The sequence below is a fragment of the Sparus aurata genome, chromosome 3, assembly GCF_900880675.1.
Source record: "Sparus aurata chromosome 3, fSpaAur1.1, whole genome shotgun sequence".
NCBI lineage: Eukaryota > Metazoa > Chordata > Actinopteri > Spariformes > Sparidae > Sparus > Sparus aurata.
Window position 1 is genome coordinate 22,825,053 of NC_044189.1, and position 12,169 is coordinate 22,837,221.

General features: G+C 42.0%; 1 protein-coding gene across 1 annotated transcript in view; it reads right to left on the reverse strand.

The window, feature by feature from the left end:
- The window catches only part of csmd2 (CUB and Sushi multiple domains 2), a 268,624-nt gene that overhangs the window by 60,530 nt on the left and 195,925 nt on the right, over window positions 1–12,169 (reverse strand). Inside the window, exons 29-35 of the mRNA XM_030411628.1 lie at window positions 11,540–11,678; window positions 11,111–11,298; window positions 7,696–7,890; window positions 6,794–6,910; window positions 4,824–4,937; window positions 1,084–1,179; window positions 172–375 (exon numbers count right to left, since the gene is read on the reverse strand). Of these exons, the coding sequence (XP_030267488.1) occupies window positions 172–375; window positions 1,084–1,179; window positions 4,824–4,937; window positions 6,794–6,910; window positions 7,696–7,890; window positions 11,111–11,298; window positions 11,540–11,678 (1,053 nt within the window). The remainder of the gene's footprint in view (window positions 1–171; window positions 376–1,083; window positions 1,180–4,823; window positions 4,938–6,793; window positions 6,911–7,695; window positions 7,891–11,110; window positions 11,299–11,539; window positions 11,679–12,169) is intronic.

Genomic DNA, 12,169 nt, shown 5'->3' on the forward strand with positions numbered 1-12,169 from the left:
GAAACGCAATGCATTGAGTGGGAGAGGCTGGACAGAAGTGAAGAAATAAAGTGAAGGGGAAAAAGAAAGAAAGAAACCAAGAAAGGAGGAAAGAGAAACAAACAAAGAATTGCGTATGTGCCTTAGTTTGTGAGTCTGTTTGCTTTCTGTATTTGAGCATTCATGCCCTACCTATACAGCTGGGTATGGAGCTGTTCCACTGTGCCAGGGCATTGGGAACTGTCAAACATTCAATGGCACTGGACCCCTCCAGCATATAACCTGGACTGCACTCAAAGCGGATCACAGCGCCAACAGCGAAGTTGTTACCCATACGCCGGCCATTTCGAGGCTCGGGGACTGAGCTGCACTGGGTAGCACTGGTCCGTAGTACAGCTGTGGAGAAAAAGAGGGAAAGTCGCAGTGATTACAGGTGGATTTTAAGTAATTCTCCGTGACTTTTCCGAGAAAATATAAGGCTGTTCTCTCTTTTCTCTGTCACTGACTACAAGCAGTTTATCCTCAACTTTAGATTTTAATATGATTATCTAAGATTATCTAATTAAGACCCTCATCACGTGATCAGTGCAGTGATTTATTAAAGCAGTTATAATGGATGTGCTTGTCTGAATGATTGCAACTATACAACATATGCTATTCAGCTTCTGTCTGTGCTTCCCTCAGCTTACTTATTATAAAATATAAAATTAATCATTTATTCATTAAACTTTCTCAGAAGCTGCTGTTGCCTCTGGACATTTGCAGTAAATGCAGTCATTTCTGGTACACTGCATTATTTAAGGAAAATAACAATTCAAGAGAAAAGTCCCTCTTAGGGAAACAGAGGAGCAGGGGACTTTTAAGTACAACCTTTTCAACAGACTGCTATACTTCTGCAGTGTTAATGTTCCAGAGCACACACTTCTGCCGACACACACACAAGAGCATCACAGCTGAAACCTGGTGAATCCTTTCAAAATCACTCAGCAAGTAATCTATTCTGGAGGGGAACTACGACTATTAGAACACTGAGAATCCTCCCAAATAAACAAGGCAGCAGGATTTGTTTGTGTATGCTTTTGAGAGTTTGTGTTACACACTTACCCTGGTAAACCAGGTGGAATCCTCTAGAGCTTGACTGGCCTTTGGAGGTGAAGCGGATCAGGATTTGGTTGGAGGTTGCTAATGGCAACGACTCGCCTGAGAATTGGGAAAATAAAAGAAAAAAAAGTGTTTGTAGTCTTTTTAGAAAAAAAGTGCTGCCGTTACATTTGTGTGGGTGCATCCCACAGGTTTTAGCTACCTAACTGCCATGCAATCACGTACGTGGCCAAGAATCTAATATTCACAGAATACATCTAGTGTAATTCAAAGTGTTCATTTTTACCCTGTCGTCCCTCAATGTCAGCTGGGATTAGATCGATGGATGGATATTATTTTAGGGACTAAATTTACATGTTCATCATGGAACTAGTGATTGTGTGAAAAAGGACATACTGCAGGTCTGAGTATACGTATATTTAGGAGACGTTCATGTACAATATATCAGGAAAAGTGCGAAAAATGTCGAAAAAATGTGTGAATGCGATTTCGGTGAAAATCTGTTGTTTTGTCTAGAGCGGTTGAAGGTGACAATAACTTCCACAGAGGGACCTACTGTGATGGAATACAACTTTCTTGTTTGGCTTACCACAATATGCATGCATACACTGTGGCAAAATGGAGGTCCTGACACCATTTTGTCACAGGTACAGCAGACCCCAGTACGCCAACGATACATCCTAAAGTCCTAAACTATACTGTATAAACTAATCATTGGCTCATGGGTGTTTCACTCAGAAATGTAAGGGTTCGATCCTTTCTGGGGTTGCAAACATTTTTTTAGATAAAATGATTCCTCTGGGAACCTTGTGTGATTCTGTTCATAAATCAAATCCTTAGAAAGGGGATATTTTATAACATGATCACCAGTGTAATTAAATGCAAAGAAAAAAAACCCCATGATGTATCTACTGTGGTGGAAAACTATTTGTTGACTGACGTCGAACATGATACAAAGTGTGAGCATCTCTCTTTCTGCCTCTCTGTCTTTCTCTCAGTGTGATGCTGACTGGCTCACTGCAGTGGATCTCATTACTCTGTGTCTGCTTGCTGTCACAGTGTAGAGGGAGGCAGACATGCTTAACCCCAGAGGCAACATCTGTGTGTCTGCTTGTCTGTCTATGAGTGACTATCCTTTGCATGCATGTTTCACTCATGCTTCTTTGGTTGAATATTCCTACGCCTTTAAGTGCAGTGTCCTAAGGTAGCTCCAATGGCAGACTTTCTTAATGCATTGTTCAAGTTCCACTACTGGGTCCCAACGGCATGCTGGGTAGTTTATTAGATGAAGACCTGGCTACGTGCTATCATGGCAACAGTGTTTCATAATTTGCTGTGCGGGGCAGGTATTCATCCAGACGGATCAAACGTGTGTCAGCGGGTAACTTATAACACTTTGGCCACATTCCAGCCTCAAACCAGTTTGCCATTAATGTGATTCACTATGCTTGCATTAGACAGAGATACAAGCAGCGATGTGACTTTGGCGGTCAGTGTGCAGTTGTTCGAGTGCCTGGTTCAGATTCTTTTTTTTTTAAATCGTTAAAAAAAAATATTAGCATTAAGATACAATTAGTCTCCTTGATTTCTTGATCAAGTCCATGACTGCACACAATCTATTTTACTTTTCTAAGTTGCACCTTATATCAATCATTTTATCACACTTTTTATTCCGTTACCACTCATAACTCTGACAACTGAAAATCATTTCCCTTTTCTGCTGAGGATGATTTGCCTCACCAGCTGTGAGAGTTACAAAAAACATAATTTGTTGAATGCTTTGCTGTGACTACTTTAATCTAATATGATTTTCAAGGTCAGAACAGGTGTTTTGAATGCTGTTGTTGACCATGCTTGACAAATGAAATCCTGCCAACCACCACAATACGAATGAACTGTACGCACGTACTGACAGCTTGTATCTTTAGGCTGTGTGTGTAAGTCTCCTACTTTTTAACTTGCAGATGTTCAGTGTATCTGTATGGCAGATACGAGTGCACGCTTCTGGATTATGCCTATTTCATGTGAGTGCGGACTAAAAATCTCTCTTTCCTTGCCAAAGTATGTCATCTCTGCTCTGCCATGCCTGGTTAGAGAGCTCTGTGAACCTGCCGCCAGGAGTTTGCAGTTAATATAGCGTCCTGTTTATTGAGCTGTAAACTGGATTTTCTGAGGCTGGCGTGGACACAAACCAAAGTAATCATTTTGCTTTTGCCAAGCCACAGGGCTTGGGCAGTCCGAGATGGAGAGCTGCCCTCAGCTCAGACACCTTTTAACCCAACTCCTCTCGAAAGGTTGCACCTCCCCTAGTCAAACTATTTATTTTGTATGAACCCAGTGGTTGCATTTATCACATACACACATCCGTAATTTTGCAACACTGTTCCAACTGAGCTGGTTTGTTCTCCTTCACCTTTGTACTTTTGCTCTTGCACTCTGCTGTACTTTGGATTTTGGAAATTGTGTGCAGGATTGACGACTGAGGTAAGTTAAGATCGTGCTCAAATAAAGGCCAAGAATAGGATTAAAGTCACTTTAGAGTTAGGGTGTTTAGCTATGGTAATGATTAGATTTAGAATAAGTCATTATCAGTTAGTTTCAGATCTGGCACTGTGTAGAAAGGGTTAAGGTCGCAGCACTGGGTTGGAAAAGAGAGTAGCAGTAGAAGATTTTTCTCATGTTTCATGTGCTTTTAAATTAACTTCCCTGTCATACACCATCGCTTTTCATGGTGGATTTGACTACAAAATAACTGAAGTTTAAACGGAAAATAATTAATCCGTGAATGGTCAAATTCTTCTTTGGTGTCATTCTTTAGATTATATGGTCTTTTCTTTTTAAATAATATCAATAAAGGTATAATACAATTGCTACAGCATGAGGCCATCTTTGTGGTATTTATCTGAGGATACTTACTGTATGGAAAGGGGATCTGTGCAGCAATTTTTGGCAAGAATTTAGACACTTGTATGAATAATGAGCAGCAAGCAAGTTCAGCCAATATCATTAATGTAATAACCATTGCTTTATGCTATTTATGCTAGAATTTGCATGAATGTTAATACCTTTGAGTAGGTCTCTTTGTCTTTGGTTTTCATGCTAATGTTGGGTACACTGAAAGCTACCTTTTTTTTTTTCTTGATAAAAAGGGGTGAGGAAATCTCATTTCCCTGGCTTGAACCTGGCATAGAAGTGTGCGTGTGTGAGGGTGTGCGTGTGTGTGTGAGTGCGCTTGTTTACCTACATAACTGAATTGCGCATGCATTCTGATATTCTCAGTTGACTTGCGTGTTTGTTTAATACCAATTCAGGTTTCGTGTGCGTGTGCATGACAGTCTTCTTGAGCCTGTCTGCTGATATGTTATCCCTGTGGCTCTTTAAGTTGTTATTGTCACTGCTGAATTGTTTTACAGCTCACTGGAGCCCACCTGCAGCCACGCCAGCTCTGCCTGTGTCAGCACTTTATCTCTGGGTCTAACCGGATCCTTATGAAAGGGATGGGGCAAGCCAAAAATAACTTTATTCTGTCCTCTCTAATGTCTAAACATGTTGGCCAGGAGATCAAACAGACCGATCACATTTACTGATTTGTTACACACTGGCTCTGAATATGAAATGAAAGTGCGGACCAGTTATGTTTTGCCCACCTGTGGTTCATGTTAATTGCTAATTTTAAGCGTATGATACCTGCCTCAAAACACGTGAATGCATGCTCACATCTTAATCTAAGCGTTTTTGTTCACCTGTGTGTGATCCAGAAAGGGAGCTTAGAACACGGGAGTTCTGTTTCGCTCCATCATAAAGCTCCACAATGTCATTCAGAGCTGTCTGGAAGAAGGCGAATTGACTGAAGACAACTAGAAAAGACATGCAAAGAGAAAATTGACATCAGATGAATACTGGAATTAGCAAAAATTTGCAGCTGCATCACAGTCAAACTGAAAACTCTTAAATCCATTTGAATTGACACAGGAGAAACCATAGAAAGTACTTTGCTGAATGCACATTCAAAAAGAATACTATCAACAGCAATTTCAATCAAAATGTCTTTTTTAAAGCAAGCTGGATGATACCGGCAGTTATGACAACACAACCATATTACACGAGTAGATCAGCAATCCTGTCTTGGCTTGATGGCTTGTCACAAGATGAGAGGCTTTGGCAATGGCAGCCAATCTGTTGCACGATGTGTAGTCTAAGCTCCACAATGGAGCTTTCACATCTTTTTTATTGCTATTGCATGAACATATTCAGCCTTTTCACATCTAATCTGTGTCTAGTTTACTTGTGGTGAATAATTCCGGTTAAAGAAAAAAATGAAAAAGAATAGTGAGCGAGGAGCTGGGGACAGGGGACTAGAGCAAGTTAAACTTGTTTGAATATGACTCAGCATATTTTCTTCTGCTCAACTACAGTCGTTTCCTTCATTTGTACATCCTCTTCATCTCCATCCACAATAAGAGAAGCAACTGGATGCTGTGACATCCACTCCAACCTCTGCATTAAGGAAAATAGCCTATCATTAGGGCTGGTGCACCAGCCTAATGAGAAGCGGCAAGAATGGAAGAAAGAGCAATTTTGACTCTGTACGACAAAGTGCGTTGCCTTGGGCCTTGCTGTCATTTTCCAGGAAAATGCAAATGTGGACTTTAATTATTTCAATTTCCTCTCTTGCTCTGACTCCATTCAGTGAAATATGTTGCCGACAGGGTCCAAGAAGGATGGGTGCCCAGTTATTTTGGAGCAGCGCCGGACCTCTGAATAGGCGTCATGACCTGGACATTCAAAAGACTGGGCTGAAGTACCCCAGAGCCAAACACATGCCAGTCACTGCCTGTTGGTGTTTTTTAACAATGATAGGATTTGAGCTTTCCCTTAGAGACGCCTGATGCTGATAAGTCATTACAAAGACAGTGGGGGGACAGAGGAAAGCGGGAGATAAAAAGAGAAAGGACAGAAAGAGAGTGAAGCAGAGGGACATTACAGGTTAGGAAGTGTAACGTGTTTTTTTTCCGTATTTGCATGTTTGAGCCGTGTCACACTTGTGCTTTGTTGTGCTTTCTGAATAATTTGCTGCTCCTACAGTATCACACATACATATTGGAGGCAAACTGTGACCTTTAAGATTGAAATGCCAAAAGGTCGAGAAAATTCAGGATGCCAGATCCAGACACCAATTATTTTTTTGTGTGTGTGGGAGAAAGACAGACATAGATAAGACACATCGTATCGCCTACAGTTTGAAGGATAAAATGTAACATGAAAATGTATTTGTGGCAAACAGACAGATGGATAAGGGTACTATCAATCACTGCGTGATTTTACTATATGTAGAAAAATATGGAAAAATGCATTCAGCTACCAGTGACTAAAGCATTTTAATTGCAAGAATTCGGTATATGGGTAGGGTGGAGAAAAATGCGTCCAAAACTCAGATGCACCTGTCACTGAGGATATTCAGGTGTGAAATAAAAAAACTCAAAGGTTTTACTCTTACTTTAAGTTTCTACAGTGATGTAATATGTAGTTAAGTATGGCATAGTTTGAGCCTGACAAGGGCATTTTGTGAATTTTGGAATAATTGCATCTTAATTAAACACACATGATTACCCGGCTGTAAACACTCACAGACACACAATTAAAAATCTGCTTGAAAAATGTTTAAAAAACAAAAAGACACAACACGGTGACGGAGTGTTCTTGCTTAGCTTACCATAATCCTGTGGCACCACTACGGAGTAAAGACAGGTGCGTGCACTACTGTAGTTGCCAGGGTAACCGGGGGACAAGACAACCCCTTCCAGACCAGTGTACTGTCCACCACACGGAGCTGTAGAGAGATGCGGGCATGAGACATGAAGAGAAAAGGCAGACGGAGGTGGAAGGTCTAGGCCAATAGTGTGAGATTCCATTTCTCCCCTACCGCCTGCTTTCCTATCCCCTCTGTTCCATTACTCCTAAATTACTTTTCTTGTCTGATTGGGCTTTCGGTGGAAGATGTCCCTGGTGTTTGCCACAGTGAAATTGCAATGTTTTCCAAGTGTCCCTATGGGTTAGTCTAGCTGAGATGAGGCCCGGATCTCCTCTACCTGCTTAAAGCGCCCTAAAAAATGCCCTGCGCCCACTTGGATTTTTGTGTAAGTGCCGATCCAAAGTATGTGAATGTGTGTTTTACTTGTGCGAAAATGTGTGCGAGGGGGCACATATTCCACCTGACACATAACTGTCAGGTTACATGTCAGGTTTCACACCAGGAGAGCCAGATTTGGTGGCATCGGGGATGTTTCACCCCTGTTTTTTACGGGGAACATCATGCACAGTGTGTTAGCCGTGTTGCGGAATGTCAGCGAACAGTCAGGATGACGCAGGTTTAGTCGGGAGTGTGAGAAGCAGATATGCAAAGTAAGGCACTCTCTTCAAACTGCAGATTATATTAAAGCTAAACCCTCACATCTATTAACATTAGCAAAACCCACACAGCTCTGTGCATATACCTTTAGGACATAGCTCCATGCAATAAACGCATAATCACATATGCATGTTTACATGTGATAAATCTATAAACACTGATGTAGTTTGTGTTCCTAACAACTGTCTCCAGATGTCAGTGTTTACCAATGCAGATGGGTTTGGGTTTGTTCCAGCTCGGCTTGCCATCTCCCCCCATGATGCAAGTGAGGGTTGGGTCTCCCTCTAGTGTGTAGCCACTGTCACAGTGGTAGCTGACAGTGGAGCCCAGCTTGAGGTCGGTGCCCACCCGTGTCCCATTGCGCACCAGGCCCGGCTCGAAGCAGGACTCCCTGGGGTTCTCTGTGGAGAGAGGTAACACGGTGGAAAATCAGCGACAGAAGGGAGCGCGGGTTGGTATTTAATGAAAGGATTTTTGCATCAAGCTGCGGCGGCAAAACTGGAATCAAAATTGTTTTCTGCCCGAGGTTCCTGATATTCTCGGATTTCTCACTTCCTCTTTTTCACCCGCAACTCTGTGCTTTCCTCTCCCAGTAAATATATCTCACTGACTGCCACTTTTCTCTCTAGCCCTTGACGGTGCCCTTTCATCTGTGGCTGCTGGAGGTATGTATAGCGGTGGAGACAGACAGGCAGCTGATTGAGAGTGGCATTGCTCTGGCTCAAGGTCTGCTGACTGCACACAACAGCCTCTCACACAATGCTTCGCTGCGCAGTCAACTAGAGAAGACAATGCACATACGTAAGCTTTCTCTCACAACACACACACACACATACGCTCACACACACTCGCTGCATCTAACCACATATCAATCACCGCTCTTGAGGTCTTAAGAAAGATGTCCCGCTCAATCTACCATCACATTGTTCTTAGGTGGAAAATGTGCACGTGAGAGGAGGCCTGTCAATTTGGTACACTTCACGCCGTCACAGCTAAAACAAACACAGGAAAAAATGCCCGAAGCAATTTAGCTCAATCTTAAACACAGTCCACTCTCTCAGCAGAATTCAGTATTTGATGAGTTAACGCACACGTACAAAAGAGTCAAACGCTTTCTTTTGTCAGGAAAACTTCCACTTGAAATTCAGGGCCTGACAGAAATATGTGCAAGGGCCTCAACTATCTCAACACTAACTAGTTGAAAGCAAACTTTGAATAGGAAATACTTATTTTAAAAAGCATCTATTTGTGAAGGTCTAGACTAACCTTTACTTCTTTCTCATCCCATTGATATTTACAAAAGGCCCGACCACTTTGTTGCTGGGTCTTTTAACTTTAATAAAGGAGGACCACAATGTCTGAACCTTTTTTTTTTTACATTAGTTTTTTCTTGTTCCACCATCTGTCACATAGAGAGGAGTTCAATTTGCTCCATGAACAAAAACCTCCTCCTGTTGTGTGCAATCAAGCTCATTACTGCTGTGCTATAAAACAAGTATATGTCCTGTGATTATAAAGAGAGTCTAAATAAAGTTATTATAATTTATTGAAAGTAAAATGCACATGCAGCAGCGTGAATAAAAGCCTAGTTTCTAAGCTGAAAGCTGGGGACCTGCTGACCAGACAGGAGGCTGCCCTTCATGGCTGAGCAGAGTGCTGAGGCCAGGCATGTGGTCAGTCTGTCTGTCACCCAGGGCACCTGTTCTAGACAGGTTGAGCCCTTTCATGGGCTTATTTAGACCCAAGCCTTCCCTTGCCACCGCGTTCATTAAAGCGGCACACCTGGCAAGAGACAGCGGAGGCGTGATGGATGTAGCAGGCGTTTGGTGTGGAATGGCCCCGAACACAAGCTAGCAGTGAGAAGGGTCAGTCAGCCCAGTGAAGATGGTGCCCAGAGACATTTGTAGGTGTGAGACAAAGTGGACGAGTGGCATCATCTGTTTTGTAAAATACTCAGAGGAGTTTAACGTGATGTGATGTGAAGTAAAAATGAGCCGAGGAGTTTGTGAAGGTATTGGGTTAGACAGAAATGAGTATGTGCGGGGGTTTCGCTGTGTGTATCTGCCCACGTCGGTGTCTATGTGTGTTATTCAAATGTGTCTCAGGCATGGAAAGTTTTTGCCCACATATTTCCCCGGAGAGCCTAATCAGACATGGCCAGAGACACAGAAACAGAAAGACATAACGATTGCTTGGTAAAGAAGCTGACAGCACCTCAGGCAGATTTTGTAATGCAATTTTCGGCAGCGGGCTGACCAAATACTAGCTGGGCCAACTCGTCAACTTGCTGCCTCTTCACCAAACAGATCCAAACCCACAGCCAAACACGCTTCTGTGCCATGTTGTTTGTCTGAAACTGAGGAGGTAATTTATGTATTATTTGGTTATGGTTCATTAGTGTGGAGAATTGGAAGTGTGGAGAGGGAGTTTTTCTGAGCCACACACTGAGTCCATCTGCTCTACCAGATTGGCCATACAATATCACACACTGTATCACACACTGCAGTAAATATAGCTGGGAGTGAGTTACAGGGTAGGCTCTGTAACACTGTCTTACCAAAAAGCTGTGCTTTCCTCTATTTATGTACAGTTTGCACATGAATCAGCTGCATTGCATTAACAGGTAGCAGTCTGTTATCAGTTGAATTGCTTGTACAAATCAAATCCCATCTGAATGCCAGCCAAGAAACAGAGAGCTCAGGGTCGATCTGGAATTGGTTAACCGTCTGATACCTTAAACAGCTCTAATTGAGGCTAGGAGATTTAGGAAGATTTAATACTGTTCTCTCAAGCAAAGCCCTTAACGAAGATGTGCTGTCTAATTTAGAGCTTGTTCAGCGTCTGTATATTTGTTAGGAAAAAAGGCTTTAACATACAGGCACTGAGGCGTCGCCCCAGTGAGGCTGAAACACAAATGCCGAAAATGCAGGTGCCTTACATTATTCTTAACCCAACTGGCCCTTTTTCAAGGATGTCTGTGATCGTTCTGCACCATGTGTGCGGAAACAGAGCACTTCACGTGAGAAAATACATCTGGGTCTGCCAAACAGCATGCTGCGGTCAGCTCAGCCCAGACATGAGACAACAAAACATTGTTTGAGCTAATTTATGAGAGGCCTTTTGTGCAGCTGCAAAGCACTAATCAAAAAAGAGCTTAAGCACACATGCTGTCAGCTTTTCATTTTCATAATTCTTTGTGTTAGTCGGCCACCAGAGGAGGTACAGATCAATAATGACTCCCAAGTAAACTGTGGCACAAATGGGAGGACGGTGATCAGGATGCTGCAGCACAGACCATATCTTTTCTCTGAAGCAATTTTCACACAACTAATCTCACTTGCTTTGGACTAGACACAAGAGAAAGTTAAAAAGAAACAATCTGCAAGGTCGATAAGCAGCAGAGGGTAAATCCATTCTCACTCTGGCGGAGGAAGAATTTTAAAACATGAATTGTTTAGGGGATAGAGTCTCGCATGCTATTTAAAATGTACTGTTTTGCTGAGAATCTTAAGAAGCTGAAGAGGAAAATCTCTTACACAAGCAGACACAGACACACACACAGTCAAAGTTTCGACTAGCTCGATTGTTATGTCCAACTGGCGGAAACAACAAGGTGTCCACCTGTGTACTGTAGCACAAATCCATTGCTGCTGAGGGAAGCATCACTGCGGAAAGCCAAGAAGAGCATGTTGGAGCTGCTCTCAATACGATCTGGAACGTCTGTGCCATAGAAACTTCCCAGCAAGGGGCTGAGGGAGTCAGGCCCATCGTAGATATGTAAAAAGTCATAACTTGGCTCCAAGCTGAACCTGGTTACAAACACGTGTAAATAACATATACATAAACATTAACAGATCATAACATAAAATAAGGTGACAAAACATTTGATTAGCATAATTTGAAATAAAAACCTGCATTATTTTATCATATAAAGTGAAATTATTAAATATTCAATGTTTTTATTTACTGCTGTTCAATAAAATAGGTATACAACAATAATAACACATCATCAATAGAACAGGTTGCAGTGAGTGTGCTACTGCAGCTTACTGGTTGAAGCTAAGAGCGATGACATAGTCCTGTGTGACGGTAACTGTCCAGTCACACTCCCTTCCATGAGGGTACGGTTCAGGATAGTCCGGTGACAGAATCAGCCCACTGGGACCTGTCAGGTTCCCGCCACATGGAGCTGTGAGCAGGGGGAGAATGATTTGTAAATGCAACAATAAAGAACACAAGATGACCACTTTTGAGCCATGTTATATCGATCCAAAAACCTACTGACTTGACGTCTGTCACACAAAAATCTTTAAATGGGATATAATTTAATATCCAAATCACAGTTTTGTTTTCATTATAAAAACAAGCTTTTTAAGATGTGCTTTACTCAGCCTCCTATGATTTTGTTAAACTTTATGTAACAAATTCTTAAACTCAGCTTACTGTCGACCGTCTGATAGATTTGCTAATACAAATAATTTATAGCATTAAAGACAAGAGAATAGTGATAGAGAATGGCATCAAATGTTGGTGTTAATGGTCTCCTTTTGATCAGATGCTTAATTGAGACAGCTAATGCCCACTGACACTGCTTACCATGATCTCACCTGTAACTATCCTGCCCAACAACTCACATGGAAAAAAAAAAAAGATCAAGCTAATCAGGCTAAGCACTAATTA